This window comes from Hemibagrus wyckioides, linkage group LG17, assembly GCF_019097595.1.
Source record: "Hemibagrus wyckioides isolate EC202008001 linkage group LG17, SWU_Hwy_1.0, whole genome shotgun sequence".
Taxonomy (NCBI): Eukaryota; Metazoa; Chordata; class Actinopteri; order Siluriformes; family Bagridae; genus Hemibagrus; species Hemibagrus wyckioides.
Genome location: NC_080726.1, coordinates 7,704,448 through 7,725,118, shown reverse-complemented (window position 1 = coordinate 7,725,118; position 20,671 = coordinate 7,704,448). Strand labels below are relative to the sequence as shown.

The 20,671-nt window shown below is 38.8% G+C and overlaps 1 protein-coding gene across 1 annotated transcript in view; it reads right to left on the bottom strand.

Moving 5' to 3' along the window:
- Positions 1-3,382: 3,382 nt before the first annotated feature.
- clstn2b (calsyntenin 2b) overlaps positions 3,383-20,671 on the bottom strand; it is a 216,439-nt gene continuing 199,150 nt past the window's right edge. The window contains exons 12-17 of the mRNA XM_058414591.1: positions 14,726-14,931; positions 10,273-10,443; positions 10,047-10,189; positions 7,660-7,774; positions 5,445-5,620; positions 3,383-5,120 (exon numbers count right to left, since the gene is read on the bottom strand). Of these exons, the coding sequence (XP_058270574.1) occupies positions 4,935-5,120; positions 5,445-5,620; positions 7,660-7,774; positions 10,047-10,189; positions 10,273-10,443; positions 14,726-14,931 (997 nt within the window). The 3' untranslated portion in view covers positions 3,383-4,934. The remainder of the gene's footprint in view (positions 5,121-5,444; positions 5,621-7,659; positions 7,775-10,046; positions 10,190-10,272; positions 10,444-14,725; positions 14,932-20,671) is intronic.

Below are 20,671 nucleotides of genomic sequence, written 5' to 3'. Positions count from 1 at the left end.
ACTACGTTTTCATTTGCAGGGTGTGGAGTTTAGAAAACAACGTGTTTAACTCTGAACCTAGAGAGACTTTCAGGGCCACTACGTGCTACCTTAAAGCGATACCACAGTGTCGACAACGTAATCTCTGACTGCTTTATCTTTAGCATAAGAGAGGGATAAAACACTTCAGGATATGCTGTTATAATCAAGGAAGTAGTGTTACTGTCACCAGCCTGTCTGTCTATACTCTAATACAATTTGCAATACTCTATTGTTTTGTTAAAGAATGATATGTATAGTTTTTATGTGTTTTTAATTTAATATTGTGGAATGTCCACAAATCTAGTTACTTCCTGTTAACATAGCATCTATAAACCCTTCACTAGCCTCTCGATTCTTCTCTCTCGTGACAAAAAAATGCAGCTTGTCCTGACACTGGAGACTCCTTATCAATGGTAAGTAAAAAATGTTTCTGCCATAAAAAGTCCCGAGAAATGAAATATGAACCTGTGATTTGCCTTGCAGCCTGAGCTACCATCAGAGCTGCTGCTTTAGAAAATGAATCAACACTTTCGGACCGAATCGATGCACTGTGATATAAGTATAATTATCACAGGCAAGAAAACTCCCCTGTGCTGAGAAAAAGAATGGAAATCACTGTCATCTTCAATAAGCTCTTTATCCTGGTCAGGGCTGGGCAGTGATGGATTACACTGATTTGGAGCTTAAATTACACACTGCAAGTCTACACAAAAGCATGAGTCCTTACTGACAAAATGTCATCAACTGCCCTCAGACTTCTTGCCTATGCTAATCCACACGTATGCTAGAGATACAGTAAAGATTACATTACGCAGATTTGCCTGCAGGTTTGTATTTGTAGTGTTGCCCTGCATAACTGTATTCAACACTGTAGGACACTAAAAGGTGCTACTGAGGCCCACAAGTGTCAGTGAAAAAATGTATACATGTAAAATATGGTACTATTTAGTTCCCAAATTAGTAGGTTGGCCAAACAGGGACAAGTTGTCCAACATCTCATTAGGAAAGAAGGTAACAATCACACTTTGATCCAAAGCAGGAACTGACGTATGTAATTAGGATTTAGTTCACAAGAAAAAAATTCCACAGCTTGTCACCCTGACAGCACTATCTTCAGCCACGGAGAGGATGGGAAAGGGTTTCAGGAACATTGCAGAGTGGTTCCACTTTTGCACTTATCACAAAAGGAGTCAAAATACAGCCAGGAGTCTCTAAGAAGAGGTGTGTGTGTGTTTGTGTGTGTGTGTGTGTGTGTGCATGCTGTGGTTGTATTGAGTATTTGTATGTAAACTAGATTTCCTTTATTTAAAGATCCACTAAGAATAAATTTCCCATTTCAGACAACGATTAAGGAACAAACTTTACGTTTCTGAGCGTATACGATCGTTACAAACAAGCTCGAGGTGCGGCGAACTGCAAGCACATAATGATGTTCACGAGTGTGCAGCAGAATCTGAGACTGCGAGCACTGGGCACACATTGGGCAAAAGGTAGGGGTACACCCTGGACAGGTCACCAGTCCATCACAGGGACTCATATAGACAGAAAACCACACACACTCCTATGGGCAATTTAGAATTACCAGTCAACATGTTTTTTGGACTGTGGGAGGAAACCAGAGTACCCAGAGTAAACCCACACAGGCATGGGGAGAACATGCAAACTCCACACAGAAACTCCCCCTGCCTGTTCAAACCCGGGATCCGAACCCAGGACCTTCTTTCTAAGCCACTAAGCCACCGTGCTGCCTCCAGCATATATTCAGCATATATATTAACATATTCAGTGTAAAACTATCTACATAAACAGCTGAATAAAATGTTTTCTTCAAAATGTAGCAGGTTACTCATTTTAGGATCAGTATTAGTGTACCAAAAACATACTCATACTTGGTCTGAGTTTTCCTGGTATTCCTCATTCAAAGGTATGAATATGGAGCTTGTGCTTTAACACGTCAGCATATTTCTTTTAAAAACAAATAATAACTACTGTAATTAGATTTTGCAATGCAACCACGAAGCCAATTAATTAAATCCCTCACCAATTTCCCAGTTTAATTCTAACATAAATGACAAACCACGATCCTGATTACAGTCTGATTTCTTGTGTCGCCCTGGTGCGTAGCAGTAGGTGTCTGATTTAATACCTATGTGATTCAGAGCAGGAATAGCAGATAGCGGGTATAAAAGTAGGGTGACCTAACACACCCCTGCCATGGAAACTTTCAGAGTGTATGGCAGTGTTTGCATCAGAACTCTGAGACATTTCTATCAAATGTGCCTGCAGTGATTGCGTGTCTCCTTTAAGGCTGTTCATAATTTATGCTCGCTATTCAGTCACCTCAATATGCCGATTATCATTAACTTGTTTTATAGCGCACACATGGCTCGTAGTAGTCGCAGCTTCAGTCGCGGAATTGCTTCTCCACTAATCCGAGTGCAGCGTGCAGGTTACGTTAATTAACGAAGTAGGTCGTTTTGGGGACGGCCTTACACACCCAGCTGGGTTCGAAACAGAAGAATAAACGAAACCATCATTGAACAGCCATCACTTATTTATAACGTGCCTTTGGTGGCTTCCTGCCAGTCTATAGTCTAGATCCTGGAGTCTCAGGACGGATCACTGACAGTTTGTGCTTAAACAGCAGTACACTTGCCATTGTTCAGTGGATCTGATAAACCACTGGATAAGTGCTGATACTTTCAAGATTGTACCTCAGCGTGATCTGGGTGACTGATGATCTTTATGAATTGCCGCTTTAAACCTACATTTAAGTATAATTTGTTGAATCACAGTTACTGATTAAAGGCCATTTGCTGCTCGGATTGTTAGCGGGCAAGGTGAATAGACTTGATCTGACGGTTCATCTGCTGAATAGATAAATAAATTATTCAGCATTTAAACTTTCAGTTGCGATGATCATGCAGACATAGAATGGGAAGGAGGGTGTCTCCTAATATATGTATTATGTATAATTATATATATATATATATATATATATATATATATATATATATATATATATATATATATATTATGTAACAGGGTGCCCAGAATGAATGGTGGCCTGGAAAACCCCTACACACGGTCAAATTGTTTTGACATACAACAGGAAATAATTATTGGCAGCATCCATGTCACTTTGTTTCATCATCTTGTGCCATTTAAACACAAGCCTCATCCTCATCCTCATCTTCAACTTGTCTGATCTCTCTTCACTATAACATCAGTGAGGAAACAATCACTGAATAATTCAGTCACTTCTGTTCTGTTGGCTAAAATTTCCTTTCATTGATGTCTTTTTATTTAGGTCATCTAATCATTTTTGAACTGTGTGTCTAAGCGCTCTTCTTTGTTTTGATGATGATGATGATGATGATGATGATGTGATGGTACAGAAGCATAAGGGACAATCCGACAGCTGGTATCATGTTACAAAGTGAATAGATTAGGCTTATGTCCATTTCGCAAAAGCGTGTAGCTATACAGCAACTTAAACTAACCATTTCCTTTGGTAAACTGGGTCATTCTGTCTGCAGACAGTCAGCCAAGGCAATATTAGTAAAAACAGATTTGTTTTCCTAAAGTAGATATGTCAGAGTATATTACTGGAAGAAATCCTTATAATAATAAACCTGATTCATTTTTAATCATTTTGGGGGTGTTTGCCAGAATTCAGTCCCTGTGACATCTGACTGCTTTTCCCAGAATGCCACACACATATCTGATCTGTTTCTTGGTACATAATGAATATTGGCCATATAGTTTCTAGAAATAGCTTTTATTTGTCTCATATACATTAGTGCACAGTGAAATTCTTTCTTCACATATCCCATCCTTGGAGGGTGGAATCAGAGCACAGGGTCAGCCATGATACAGCATCCCTGGAGCAGAGAGGGTTAAGGGCCTTGCTCAAGGGCCCAACAGTGGCAACTTGGTGGCGCTGGGGCTTGAACCCCCGATCTTCCAGTCAACGACCCAAAGCCTTAACCACTTGAGCTGCCACCGCCCCCTGTACGTGTTAATAAATAACAGAACAGCCAAAATACCTACAATACTGAAATAAATAAATTGAATCTAGGTATGATTCATTGAAACTCCAGACAGTTACACAGATTTTTTTTAATTTTATTCCAACCTTGGTCTATGATTCCTACCTAGGAATTTTTTTTAAAAAGAATTGGATAGAAATGTCGGCATGGCTTTGTAGGAAAATGAGGTCAGATGTACAGATGTGTCTAAGATGCACTATGCAACCAAAAGTATGTAGACACCTGACCAATCAGACCTATATGTGCATCCCTGTCCAGATTAAGGTCCTCTTTAGCTTTGGGGATTTGTGATCATTCAGCCACAAGAGTGTTAGTGAGGTTGGGTGCTGATGTCAGGTGAAAAGGTCTAGCATACAATCAGTGTTCCAGTAGAGTTCAGGGTGGTTGAGGTCAGGGCACTGTGCAGGACATTTAAGTTCTTCCATTCCAACCTTGTCGAACCATGTCTTCATGTTGTCATGCTCGAACAAGTTTGTGCCTCTTTGAACCTAGTGAAAGGAAATCTTAATGCTACACATTACTTAGTGCTTCAAACTCTGTGGCAAAGGTTTGGGGAAGAACCAAATATGGGTCTGTTAATCAGGAATCCACATAGTTTTAGTACATTTAGTAAAGAAAGAATTTAGCACATACTATAGCTCTCTAATGTGAAACTTGTTCTCAAACCACCTGAAATAATGTTGGCTGTTCCCTTCCAGATTTTCTACATCACAGCCAATCAGAAGTCTACTCGTGTGACTGTCTTGGAAAATTCTTTTCAGTGGATCTTTTTAATTCCTGTTTCTGCATGAAGGCATCCTGCAAATGCACAGGTGTGTGTGTGTGTGTGTGTGTGTGTGATGTATATGCGTGAAGGTGTTCTCAGCAGTGCAATGATGCTTTTGGCCAGTGTAGCTTGCTCAGCATTTCTGGCTGTGGTTGCATGCTGCGAGCTTCTTCTTCATCACTGTCTGATTCACTGCTAGTGATGTCATCATCATCATCTTCCTCCTCATCTTCCACTTCTGCTTCGGTTAATTCTTCTGCTGGCTGGAGCTCCTCAAAGCTCTTCACAGTGTGCGCAGACACACACACACACACACACACAAAACAAACAAAAAAACAGGCAAAACATTGTCAGTATATGTGCGGAGTGGTCATTTGCTGATTTTTCCTGATGCTTTACTTCTTTTTGGAGTCTCTTGTAGGTGATCCCTTATGGATACCCTAACGAAGTCTGAATTTGGCAATTTCCAAATTTCCAGCTATGTTCATAGCTGGATACTCTAGTTAGGTGCCTAAGAACTTTTGTAGTTACAAAAACTCATTTTCTCATCCCAAGACTCTTATTAGTAGTAGTGGTATAAACTGCTTTTCTAATTCCCCTCTTACCTCCAGCGGGTTCACAGTAATGGTTAGAGCTGACAGATCCAAGTCCTTCTCTTCCTTTAATTGAGTGTTTGCTCCCAGGACTTCCTGGACGTATTTGAGGTAGACCTGGTAGATAACCGAGACTACCACCACCATCAGAACGGCAACACACACCACTATCCCTACACCGGACAAATCTAGAGAATAAAACCGATGATAAAAGAGAGAGTATTTTCCTTTATACAGAAGCATTGAAAGTAAAAATAATACAATTAAAGATTAAAATAATTACATATGGAAAAAACATGCTATTAATGATATGGAACTTAAATCATTAGCATGTACATGCTTAGAAAAAAATGCTTATCTACCACAAATACTCCAAAAACCCCTTTTAGGATCACATGTATACCTTTTCAATCATGCAATTATCCAATCAACAAGCCTTCAGCTGTCCACTTGCAATAAACCTGTGTCCACTGTAGCCACAAATCACTGTTCTTGGCTGGCAGGAGCAGCTCAGCTACCTCAAGGTTTGGAGTGTTGCATGATGCTTTTCTGCTCAACATGGTCTCAAAGAGTGCTTAGTTAAGTCACTATAACCTTCCCATCAGCTGGACTTAGTCCGGCCATTATCCTCTGATCTCTGTAAAGTTTTTCTGGCCACTGCTATATAGTAAATGCTTCTTTGTTGTTAAAGTCTAGAGACTATTGTGTTTAAAAATCCCAGCATTTGAAATACCAGCCATTGCACTAAAAATTTTCTCACACATGATGTAAAAGGGAGGTTCATGGGTGTAGGTATGTAATAATTTGGCTGTTATCCCTTCTTTTTAGCCAAATAGTTTTGTGACCCCACCCTTTTTATCTGCTCTCAGTCCTGTTACTCTCTGTATCCCGCCTGTGCTTGTCTGTGACTTTGGTATTTAATGCAGAATCACTTTTAACTTCAGTTTATTGGGTTGAATTTGGTACAGCCTTTTCTTCAGTGTGCTTTACTCCTCCATTTTCTCTTCCTCCTTTAACTGGTATGGTTCCTCAGTCCCCACTGGTTCTAAGTTGTGTATGTATGTGTGTGTGTGTGCTTGTATATCTCCAGCTTTGTTCAAATCAAACTTATTATTATATCCCAGTTGGAAGTCTATTAATCAATTTATTTGCACACAGCTATTTATCAAATAAAGGGACTGTGCATGATGTTCTTCACCCATCGTTTCCCGCTTGGAGTGGTGCAGACAACACCCGTCTCCACAGCCCCTCCCACCCCCCTCATGTGGACATGCCACATGAACATTTCCTGATATCTTGACATGATGTTATGCATGGAGCTGATTGGATAATTGCACAAAACGAGAAAGGCATATTTGATTTCCAGTGGCATGATTGATGAACATTTGCCTCTACATCAATATGACTGTCCATTAAATAAAAGTCTTCTGATCTATCATTGTTTTGGAAGCAGCGAAAAGGAGCAACCCTAATGGCAGCAGAGGCAGTGCTACATTTTGGGGTGATCAGACTGGTGAAGTATGTACAAATTTTTTGGGCTCTTTAATGTTGTCTCGTGACTCAGTATACTTTTCTGGCAGCACCACTTAAACTATCACCTTCTAAGCATGACTGAGAGAGATTTAAACACAAAAGAACGTCTATGGCTTTTCTTTTTCTTTTTTTTTTTGCAGGGACATTTCCTGTTGTATACAATGTGTGAAAAAGCCCAGAAATGCCCCTTGTGAAACCGGGTCGTGTCAACATAATGCAGACGTATCGATTCTTTCTGCTGCCCCGAGAAGTCTTTAATGCCATCTGTGACTAGAGAATATGACACAACAGGGAGAGCTTATATGGCATCAGCTAGACTGTGAATTATTTTGTTGCTCGTCAGGGACAAGATCTCATTTTGTTCTTTTGTTTCTTTCTGGAGCTATTTCTCGTATCTCTTTGCACCGTGTTAAAATAGCTGATGTAGGCTTTCGTCATTTTTTATTCTTCATGACCTGGGAACGCTTACGGCGACTTTTCTCCGTGAGCTAACGCGGTGTAACGAGGAAAGGAACGATTTAATATATATATTTTTTGAGATGTACACCCTATCGTATTCATATAAAATACACATATAATTAACAGTTTGTGCACAAACATGATAACCAAGACTATGAAAAACAAGGACAAATGACAAAAAAAGCTAGCATTCAGTCTTCAGTTGATATATAAGCTCACATTCAGTGTCACTCACCAGAGCTCTGGGTGTTGAAGGCTGGGGTTGGATGATGACTAAGTAGCATGGATTTGGGTTGAGCCATTATGTGATTGACATGCTTGACAGGCTGTTCTCTGTGCAGTATATTAATCTGAGTGGAAGAAGACAGAAAGATAAGAAATCTTAAGGAAGATGAGACACAGTACCATGCATCTCTGCAGTGTTCTTAATTTGTGTTGATTTTCTTCTTCTTCTTCTTCTTCTTCTTCTTCTTCTGTTTGTCAATCCCGGAGATTTAGTATCAGGATGATGTTCGGCTGACTCAGTGTGCTGCCAGATTTCTATACAGTGCTCTCTCTCAGATAATTGGCACATGTCACCAGTGTATGAAGTGCAGAAAAAGGGGGAAAGAAAGATAGAAAGAAAGAAAGAAAGAAAGAAAGAAAGAAAGAAAGAAAAAAAAACACTACGGGGGTGTTCGACTTTTAGGATGGAAAATGTGTCATACGGGAACTGCAGCGAATAAGTTTTAAATATCCATATATCATAAAACAAAAATTAACCTGCTTTTAAAATATTCTATTTTTTAAACCTATTTTTAGTTTTCAAGTGCCATCTGTGCTGATGATAGCTCCCCGCTTTGCCATCTGTTTTTTCCACTCATGTGCATAAGTGAAGCGTAGAAAAAATCCATTAAAATCTCACGATCACACTTTTTGTATGCTGTCACCTTAACTTCGATTAGTTTGGATGTCATCCTGCTATCAAAAGCTGAATAGATCATTTAGGATGGAAAAATCATTCTGTTTAAAAAGAAAAAAATTAAATCGCAATAGTATAATAAATAAGAATTTTAATAATAATGAAATAAAAGTATTTGCACCCCAAAGAAATAAAGTAAAAAAATAAAAATAAAAGTAAAATAATTAAAAAAATATTTAAGTAACCAAAAATTTTTTAAAAAACATTTCTTTTGTTGCCTCTCTTGTGTTTTTGGAGCAATAAATATTAAATAAATAAATACTGGTGCAGATACAATTACTTGGTCATCCATCATCATTTGTCATCATCCATGGGGGAAAAAAAAGAGCTTTCAAAGAGACAGATGGTTGACCTGCACAAGTCTGGTAATGAGTATAAAAAATACAGGTCAAAATATCATTAAGCATGATCTGGGAAATGATAACATTATAAAAGTCTGAGATATGATTCAAAAAGTTCAGAGACATGATTCTCCCAAGGGAATGTTCATGTGCTCTAGATATTATAGTAAGGGTGCCAATATTTTATTCTATTGTAAAAAAAGCCTTTCTGTCAGGATGAAAAATCCTTATCCTACGTTTCAGCTCAAAATATAAATAGATGCATATGCATATGTATCTATTTATACAGGTACACTTGTTGGCCACTTTATTAGGAACACCTGCAGCACATGGCAGCAGCTCAGTGCATAATATCGTTTGTTAATTTTCGAATCATACATCAGAATGGGATTTTCTGTGGCTTTAACTGTCATGTGGTTTTTGCCTGATGGGATGATTTGTGAAAAAAACATCCTGTGAGTGGCGGTTCTGTAGGTGGAAACACCTTGTTGATGACAGAGGTCAGATAAAAAGTGGCCAGATTGGACAGGAATGGCTACGGTAACTCAAAGAACCACCCTTAACAACCGTGATGAATAGAAACACATCCCAGAGCGGGTGGAAGCATTACAACAGCAGACAGCTTCACTCCTGTCAGTCAAGAACAGGAATCTAGGGCTACAGTAGGCACAGGCTCACTGAAATTAAAAAAACTTCCCAATCTTTGGTCTAGTTTCAGTGACATGGCCAATTAGTGTACATTTTAGCTCATTTTTCTGACATTTTTCGGACACACCTTTTAATTCAATCAAAACTACGAAATAACACACATGGACTTTAAGTAAGCCATATGTAATGACAACAAAAAACAGTCAGTTGTTATTTTAAGACACGAAGGTCAGGTGTTCTGGAATAGTTCTTGCAAGAACAGTATTGTCAAGTGCATTTGCAAAACCCATCAAGCACCATGATGAAACTGGCTCACATGAAGACCATCCCAGTAAAGCAAGACCAAAACTGACCTCTGCTGCAGAGGAGAAGTTCATTTAGAGTTACCAGCCTCAGAAATCACCAATTAACAGCACCTCAGATTAGAGCCATTATGAAGGCTTTACAGAGCATCATATCTCAATATCAACTGTTCAAACGAGATTATTGTGTATTTTGGCCGCCTTCAGCATTGTACAATGTAGAAAGAAATAAACATCAGGAAAGACCATGGAATTAGAAGTTGTGTCCAAACCTTTGACTGGTAGTGTCTATATAACCTGATAAACTTCTATATATTTTTTCTCTTTCAGGAAGTGGGTGAATTTTACCCTGACACTCTTCGTCTCTGACCTGCTGTGTAAATGGGTTGCTGGTGTATCGTCCGTTGAGTTCGGAGCAGGTCACTCTGAATGTTCTTGCCGACACATCGTTCTGCAGGTTCTGGTACTGTACCTGTCTGATGACCTGAGCATAGTGAACCATGGAGTCCACACCTGCACCACACACACAAGATTACATGTAGGTATGACAAAAGCTGGATATAGTATGAGGGTGATTTGGGTGACGTTCTCTTTACCATAAATGGACATGCCGGATGTCGAGTTGGTATAGTCCAAGTGCTTGCCCAATAGTGCGCTGTGGGGCAGCTGGAGGGTCTCTAACCCTTCTCTTAACTCCTCGCCTAACACCAGGATGTCACAGTAGTCGAGATTATGGACGATTTCTTCTAACATGCCTGACCTGTGCACTACACACACACACACACACACACACACACACACACACACACACACACAGACACTGAAAACCGTGAGCTTGGTTTTAAATGACTAATTGAAGCCTAATTCTCAAGGGGATTTTTTCCTCTTTCTCAGTCATCAATCAACAGCAGGAGACTCTCTCCTAGGTGTAAAAAGTAGAACTCTTCATGGGAATTAAATAGAGTAGGCAAACACGCTAGATTAGAAAATGGTCGAGGGACAAGAGGAGACCTACAGTATAGGAAGTGGAAGCCAGGGCAGCTCTGTACTGGAAGGACGCCCATAAATGAGTGATATGGTCTATTTAGAGCCGAGAGGGGACTGTCCTCCCTGCTCTCATATCGTTTCCTCACTTATTTATGGGTTTGTTGTCGTTTTTGCTGCTGTTATCCCTGAGCAGAACCGCATATGAGGGAGGGGATAAATGAATAATGTAACATCGTGCCTCTGCATGCTGGAGTAAAAGCTGTGGCACTCTGTGACCCTCTGACTTATAATAAAATATGTTATTAGATATGAAAATGTAGTTTTATTAACAAACCATGCCACAGTGCTACATCAATCAATATTTATGGAATATTTGTCTAAACCCCAATATAATCAATAAACCAGGACATGTTTGGAGTTTAACCGCCAGTGTTTTTTTGCACTGCACTGGAGTGACAAAGCGAATGTGGCTAAGAAATAATTGAAATTTGTACACACTTAAAATTGTATATTAGAGTAGGTTTCACATGTAACTCATAATATTACAATCTTACAATCATTATAATGAGTCACTTGGATCCAAAGCTTTTCGCCAGTCCTCTTCATCTTTTAAAATAATCCCCGATTAATTTGGTCAGTTTTCTTCTGTTCTCATATCCTAGCATTTTAATTGAAGTTTGTCCACTATCATCTCTACAGTGTGGATCATACAACCCCTGGTACTTAGACTTTAACTTCGTTAATTAGAGTTACTCGTATGTCCATGTCGCTGTGGCATATAACGGACGACGTGATTAAAGCACAATACTCACTGTATGAGAAAAGCACACTTAGCTGGAAATAATTTCTAGCTGTGTTTGTTAAACTGGCGCCTTATTGGCATCATTCTGGTGAAATATACTTTTGATTTTCCGAAGATGAGGTGTCAAGGCAATACAGGAAAACCTCAATTTTGGTTTGGTGGCACGGTGGTTAACAGGTTTGCCTCAAACCTCCAGGGTTCGATTCCCACCTCCACTCTGTGTGAGTGTGTGTGTTTACATGTTCTTTCTGTGCCTCAGGGTTTCCTCCCCAAGTCAAAAGACATGCATGGTAGGCTATTTCTAAATTGTGTGTAGTTTCTCAGTGTGTGCGTGATTGTACCCTGTCTAGAGTGTACCTTGCCTTGTGCCCTGAGTCTCCTGGGATAGGCTCCAGGTGACCCAATAAGATAAGTGGTGTAGAGGACGTATGAATGAATAAATGGAAGGAAGGACAGGAAGTTTAGATGTGAAAATCACTGTCCACAGTGACATCTGACACACAACACTATGACAAATTTACACACAGCTTAATTTGAAGTGACTGCAGCAATTTCGACATTAGGACTTTCCTAGACTAGTTGACAAACACATTTAGAAATCATCACAGTGGGGATGCTGATTAGTCTGGCAGAGAGTAAAGAAGAAAAATCAGCTTGACAGACAGTGAAGAACGCAGGCTAAGTGTGGACTGTTTGCGTGAAATGATTTCAAACTTGATGAAACCAATTCTCTAGTTAACTGCACACAAAGTCTATGCTGGAAATTGACTTTATTTCGTTTAGATTTGCCTTAATGCACCATTAACACTTTTGATATTACTTTGCATGAAATGGAGAGGTGTATGCATGTTCTACCCACTCCTGAAAGTAATTACTCCAGCATTTTATTTTTGTTGTCAATTAAAGCGAAATAATATTTAAATAAAATCCCTGAACTGTGGCAAAATGAATTCTGTTGTGACCGGCACTTTCTGAGCTGTGGGTTACACATCATTATCCAGTCCCACTTAGCTAGTTTAGAGTCAGAACAGACTCGTTGAACATGGTGCAAATACCCTCCTGTAGAGACTAACACTGCTGTGGACATTACATCCTTGAGCTATTAAACTAGAAAGAGTTTCTACACTGTGCTGAACGCATTCTTTATAAAACAGGCTAAAAATAGTGACGTCCTGAAGCAGTTTTTGCCTTAACTATAGATAAGATGAGTAGTCTATTTTTAAAGTTTTGTGAATTACTGGTGCATTTAGTAGTCATACAAGCCCTAATCAAGTAGTGTTGTGTCTTTATTAGTATTTTGCTGTGGTAAAAGGAAGACCATTGCATTGTGATATGAGAGTTTTCATCAGGATAGATCTAAATGAGGACTGATCTCTTGCCCTTTCACCCTCAGACTCTCCAAGTGATCTCTTGGCTGCTTGGCTGGCTGGCATGTATAATAACATGGCTTCCAGGTGGCTCACAGATGAAAGATGCATGCCTGGAGTGCAGTTTTGAGCCCTGTGACTAGGGTCTCACCCCTGGCTACGGTATTGTCCAAAATCTGCTGCTGTGAGACAGGGTTGATCCAGCCTTGCCCCAGGAATATAACAACTGGGTTAGACTGACTTGATTTTTAAGATTTTCTTCCTTCAAGGCATACCCCTGTGGTGCAAAAAAGTAGTGTGTGTGTGTGTGTATGTGTGTGTGTGTGAGTGAGAGAGAGAGAGAGAGAGAGAGAGAGCAAGAGAGAGACTATAATGGCAAGTGGCATTCTTAAAGAAACTCTTAATATAGAATCGTTTTTGGTTCATTTTTCACAGTTGTTTTGAACTCCCTTATACTGATTGACACTCTGGATGCCCCCACCCCCCACCCCTTACATTACATTAGCCTCATATCTCCTTTAGATTTTCATGCTTGTGAGACGCACTGACGCAGTGCTCTTGCTGTTATTCAAAGTAAAGGGAGGATGTTCTGTTCATTCGACTAAAATCCATCAGTGTACTGGAAAATTTGACTTGCCTAACATCTAACATCAGAGAATTAACACAATTTAATTTATATTTTATGAACAATGAAAATAAAAATAGTCAAGAATTGCACAATTTAATGACATAATTTATAATTAGGCATGTACTATTACTGGTTATTTGTATTATTTTTTATAAATAATTTTTTATATTAATAGTGTAACGGAAAAAAAAAAAAAAAAAAAAAAAAACAACAACAAAAAAACGTCAGGTCAAATCGTATTTTTTGACATTAACAGACGTTCCTATTGGAAATCATCAAGAAAAGCAGAGATGTGTTACACCCAGAACCAGATCTTGCACCATTGCAATTCACCTGCAGAAACTGCATCGTCAGCCAAGCAGTTTTTAACCAGAAACAGTGTGGTTATCGCTTCATATCCACCCGATTGCCTTGGGGGAATAAACTCTCTATGAACAATATAAAGTCAAAAATGTGATCATTGTCTTGATGTGAGATTTGTTCTCTATGCATGTAATCATGCAATTATGTAAAATGCACATGCCCCATTTGAATTCTGCCAACTTTTGGGTTTTTCCCACCTATATATATATATATATATTTATCTTTGTCACGATTTCTGGTTTACTGTTTACTCGTGTGTGGCTGGTAGAGCTACTGCAAACTGGAGTCACATTCCTTGTGTGTTCAGGCATGACTTGCCAATAAAATGGATTTTGATTCAAGCTTGGGGCCTTGAGCAAAAACCTTGACCCTCAACAGCTTAGCTCTGTGTTTAGACTGGATTCTGACTTACTTACTTACTTACAATGATGCCAAAAGCGATCCTCAAGCAGGTTATGTACCTTTTTTATATGATACTTTAAAATTCCCGTATTTATAAGATGATAAACATTATTAAAGATTAAGGTCTTTGTGATGTTTGAGAATCGACGGTGAAGGTGAAGCGTGTAATTCCTCCGGATCTGCCATGAAAATGTTTCTGAAGACTAAATGAATAAATGAATTAATGGAAGTATTTGGTGAGGAGATGTGGCTTTAAAGAGGATTTGGCTATATTAGCTTTATTTGTAGAAATGAGAGTTATACACTATGGTATTGTTTAAGGAATTGTGTGAAAGGGTTAGTGAGATTAAACAAAGGGACTGGATCGGTTGCTCTAGCTATAGAGGAAAACATATGTAGGTAACACATGTTAGAAATATTAGCATTGAAGCAACAGTGCAGAATTAAAACAACAACCTTCAGACACCCCGGCCTTTGTTTGCCATGGTTTCGATCGGTACCTGTGTTGTGTGAGGTTTGGTCGCTCTTCATGACGGTGCTGCTGATATGCAAATCCCTGAACAATGACAACCCAAGGACAAGGTCAGAGGCGGGGATGCTGAGATGCTCCGCCCCGGTTATTGTGATTCGTGGTTCACTTGGTTGCATTACCATGACGACTGTGTCGAGATCAGGAACAGAAATGCACACGTCTTCTCCGAAACACCTACACACACACACACACACATATTTGTCTTACTATCCATGTGAGGATCTTCTATTAGCCTAATGATTCGTTCAGATACTCAATGCTCTACTACACCATAATATCTCAAAAAAGGGAAAAAAGGTACAAATTTCTAGATGTTCTAATTCTTGTATGGAAATTTGGTCCCCTCCAAGACATTAAAACATGCCCACACACACACACACACACAAACACACACACACACCCTCCGCAATTACTTGCTTGCAGTAAATGCACACTGCTAGACACCACGGGAAAGTTATGGGTCCAATCAAAATCAGTAAGGCATGTAAAACAGGTTGCACAAACTGACACATGCACATACAAGGGAAACAAACTGTTGCGACAGTGATTTGTTCAGGGAGTTAATGCGGTGGAAATGGAAAAAGACACATCTGTCACACAAACACACTGCGCCAGCATTTTTCTGCACTCCGAACACAACATAATCTCTCTCTCTCTCTCTCCATCTCCAGCCTCATCCTCAGAATTAATTAGTGCTCCGCTCACAGTAATTACACTTATTAAGCATTACTCTAAACCACATTTAATTATGTTCACAAGCCTTAATTAACACCTCTGTTTATTTGTTTTTCCAGATATGCAACCCTCGTGAATAAGATATAAGAAGTGTGTAATTATGAAGCAGGAAAGGGCACCACTGTCACGATCATCTCCTATCGCTTGTACCGCAAAAAGAACCTTCTGGCCAAAAATTTCATTACAACACAATATGCAAAAGCATGACTGAAAAATAATATTCAAGTATGTCCTAATGTTGGAGCATCACATCGAACATACTTTCACTGTCAACAAATAATTTCCGTATTAAATTCCTGTTTATCATTTCTCCTGTATATACCTTTGCATTCTGTTTTATCCAGCACCAGCACAACCATATTAAATATCTCCACTCTGCCTTTCTAGATGTTATATTATTGTCTTTCTCTACAGCATCTTTCATACGCTGCAACTTATATGGTTTACAATCACATGTAATGAGCAGTCCATCTGTTCAGCTTCAGACAGTACTAGCATCTGCTTTCTCCTGATGCTGATCTTGTTGAGTGGAGCTAGCGGCTACTGTGCAGTAACACACACCCTTGTGTTTGGCTTGAGCGTTTATCTTGTCCTTTGATTAAATGTTTACAACTTCCAGGAGGGATTTTGCATGTTCTCCCCGTGCTTGGTGGGTTTCCTCGGGGTGCTCCGGTTTCCTCCCACAGTCCAAAGACATGCTTCTTGGCTGATTGTTGAGCGTAGTGTGTGTGATTGCATGAGTGAATGAATGAGTGTGTGCGTGTGTGTGCCCTGCGATGGGATGCCCTCCGTCCAGGGTGTGTCCTGCCATGATGGCCGATGACCCCTGAGTGCCCCCCCCCACCACCTGCTCAAGCAGTTATTATTGTTGTTAGCTCCTGCACACAACATTTTCAAATGAACAAATGAAGTTTCCCAATAACTAGTGGCCTGTTTTAAACCATGGTGACCCTGACCAGGCATTTACTAAGGATGAATAAATGCTCATGGTCAATCTGACATTCAAGTTAATGAATGGTGGTCTTTCCTTGTACTGTGAGCTTCATATCTGACTGCTCTTCCTGAAAATATAAACCTCCCCCTCATATTACCTGATTTGCACTTTTATATCATGCAAACCTTTCTGGAGAACCTTGTTTCTAAAAAAGAATTAAAAACTACAAAAAATACTACAGATAAAAAATGCTATTAAAAATGTGTATTGTGGTAACACTATCTATCTATCTATCTATCTATCTATCTGTCTGTCTGTCTGTCTGTCTGTCTGTCTGTCTGTCTATCTATCTATCTCTGTCTGTCTGTCTGTCTGTCTGTCTGTCTGTCTGTCTATCTATCTATCTATCTATCTATCTATCTATCTATCTATCTATCTATCTATCTATCTATCTCTGTCTGTCTGTCTGTCTGTCTGTCTGTCTATCTATCTATCTATCTATCTATCTATCTATCTATCTATCTATCTATCTATCTATCTATCTATCTATCTCTGTCTGTCTGTCTGTCTGTCTGTCTGTCTGTCTGTCTATCTATCTATCTATCTATCTATCTATCTATCTATCTATCTATCTATCTATCTATCTATCTCTGTCTGTCTGTCTGTCTGTCTGTCTGTCTGTCTATCTATCTATCTATCTATCTATCTATCTATCTATCTATCTCTGTCTATCTATCTATCTATCTATCTATCTATCTATCTATCTATCTATCTATCTATCTATCTATCTATCTATCTATCTATCTATCTATCTGTCTGTCTGTCTGTCTGTCTGTTAATGTTCTTGAAGTATTCAGTTCTATTGTTCTGGCTGTTCTACAAAAAGTCACACGTAACATTATTATTGATGCATGTCATATTAGTCACAGTTTGCAAAACTGTAAAACTGTAAAATTTCAGTTACACACATATTTAGTGAAGCAATATTACATTTTCACAGCCACTTACAATCACTATGATGCTTTAATGAGAGCCTGAATGTCTCGACCCAATCCGGTGATGTTACACACTGTGGCCCATCTATAATTATTAATCTGAACTAACGAATCCAACTATATGCACATAAAGGTATCTCTAATAAGCAGGAAGTCAACTAAAAACAAAGTGAATATCAAATGGAAACTAAATTATAACCATTAAAAAATGATAATACACTTGTAAGAACACTGGTAAGAATAAGGATGGATAAAAGGCTCACCATTCATCAATAATTCATCATAGCTCTGATGTGGTGCATAATCAGTTTCTACTGCCGAAAGTCATCAAATATCAGTCCTAAAATACTCGTCTTCTAATACTTAAAATTTAGGTAAAGAAAGGAAACACATTATATTGTGTTGGCACATTATATAGTAGGGTTTCTTCTCTGGTCATCTGTCTGATGTCTTGTAGACCTTGTTTTTCAGTAGGATGATGTTTTTGAGCACTCTTCAAAGTCATTATTATTACCGACATTAATGAATATGGATTCAGAACAAACAGATAATGTGTTCAGATAAAAACAGACATGAATTAGAGGTATTCTCTTCTGTATTTTTTGAGGGAATGGTCATACATTACATGGCCACAAGTATCTGAACACCTGATCATAACATCCATACATTAATATGAAGGTCTTCCCTAATCTGAAACACACAAGCAGCTTGAATATAGACATTTTAGAATTTCTGAGTTCCTTTCACTAGAATTAAGAGAAGCAAAACCTGGTCCAGCATTCCAGTGTCCCTGTGCACAAACTGAGGTCCATGTAGACATGGATGGTCAAGATTGGTGTGGAAAAAAATTAAATGGGCTGGACAAAGCCCTGACCTCAACCCCGCTGCACACCTTTGGGATGAACTGGAACAGACCAGGCCTCCTCACCCCACATCAATGCTTGACCTGTTGTTCTCTTGTTGCTGAATGGATAAATCCCCCAACTTGTTAAAAAATAATAAAAACAAGTGAAAAGCCAGTACTGCTTAAGTAAGCCATCATACAATAATCTTACCATGCAGCAGTTCATGGTCCTGGTGGTTTTAATATGGCTACAAGTTTGCCTTGATTTTTGGAAATACAACCAAGAAATTTTATTATAAAATATTGTAGACAGGTATGTGGGATTAAATACAATCTCACAATGAATTATTTGAGTCCTGAGATGAATTATGAGTTCAAATGTTATAGCTGAGGCTGAGGAACTCTCAAAGATGGCATTTCTATCTCCAGTGTTTCTGGAGGCATAACGGATTCATATAAAATACAATGAAATGAAATGAAATAATCCCCATATAGGGTTGTTTTTATATGTTCCAAACCCACCCGCGATAAAGGAAAATCCGCCATCCCCAAATGCATTTTTTTTTATTGTTTAAGCCGTAAATGACCCTCCCACACTCTTTAAACACAGAAAACATTTGCAAGCATATAGCGAGATGAAATTTGGGTAAATTCGTAGAAATATCACATTTATTGTGATATTTCACAATATTTCACATTTACAGTGAGTACTGTATGTTCCTTGCCAGAAGCCTTCGAAGGTGCAGAGCATTTGGGCAACATAATAGGGCTTGTAGTAAAACCTTACAGCGTACACAGAACAAAACGAAACCCTCGGGACAATGACACGTGAAGAACTGGGATGCTGGAGAATTCTGCTTCCCTTTCCCCAACTGCACTCATAGAAATGAATGGGGCATTCCGATTGGCCAGACTCGTTCCTCCAGCTGTACTGTATTTTGATTTTCAGCATCCTGCACTGCGCTTTCCTAAACAATGCTACTCTGTACAGTATTTTATATATTATTAACATTTTACTTTATTTGAATTAATCTTTATATTTTGTAATTAATAATTATATTTGTATTAGTAAATGACCTTATTTCAGCATAAAAACAATTCACTGCAAGGTTTGCGGATACTGCGATATACCGGGAAAATCCACAAAAAAAATTAGTCATGTTCCAAATAAAAATCCACGATATACCGGGACCGTGATATATGAACCGCAATATAGAGGGGGGATTACTGTATATAGGTATTTGGAGCACTAAAGTTGCTCTATCATGTCCCAGTGCACAAACTAACCATGAAGACATGGCTTTCAAGTTTGGTATGTAAAACTAGCTCAAACTCACTGAGCACTGTTGGAATGAAATGGAACAGGCCAGGCCTTTTCATCCCACATCAGTGCTTGACCTGTTGTTCCCTATTGTTGCTGAATGGGCAAATCCCTCAACTTGTTAAAATACATAGAGAAAAGCTTTCTTAGAAGAGCTTGAGAGAGCAAGAGAGTTTGAATCTCAATGATGACATAGCCATCCATGGCCAGAGGTCTAGACAGCAGAATTGGCTTCTGGGTACTTCTCTCTGGGTCTCTGTGTGAGAGGGATGGCATACTCTTTCCCCTGCCAATCACTGTGTGTGTGAGATAGAGCTTTCCTCTGAGTGTGTTACACAAACACAGAACACAAGCAACAGCTAGAAAAATTGCAATAGGCTGGCATCACGTTTCTCAGAGAAAGCATGTGTTAGCTTTCACTTATATGATAGGGAGAACTTACTGGTTGTAGATATTGATAGTTGACCAAACTGGGGAGAAAAATGTAGGGAAAAAATCTATTAAAATTAAATAATTATGCATGTGACTTATCATAAGCTCATGTTAGCTTATGTAACCTTGCTGACAAACAAAAAAACACAAATTTAAGCACATGATGTTAATATTGATATGCTGCTTTTGATGTAAATACTTCCATATAAAGACTCAATACTATCCCTATATTACCAGATATGGCACAGCCATACATAGCCATTCTTGTTTCCTTTATGGACTTGCCCTGGACCATACCCACATTTATATATATATATATATATATATATATATATATATATATATATATATATATATATATATATATATATATATATATATATACACTACCAGTCAAAAGTTTGGACACATCTTCTAATTCCATGGTCTTTCCTGATGTTTATTTCTTCCTACATTGTACAATGCTGAAGGCGGCCGAAATACACAATAATCTCGTTTGAACAGTTGATATTGAGATATGATGCTCTGTAAAGCCTTCATAATGGCTCTAATCTGAGGTGCTGTTAATTGGTGATTTCTGAGGCTGGTAACTCTAAATGAACTTCTCCTCTGCAGCAGAGGTCAGTTTTGGTCTTGCTTTACTGGGATGGTCT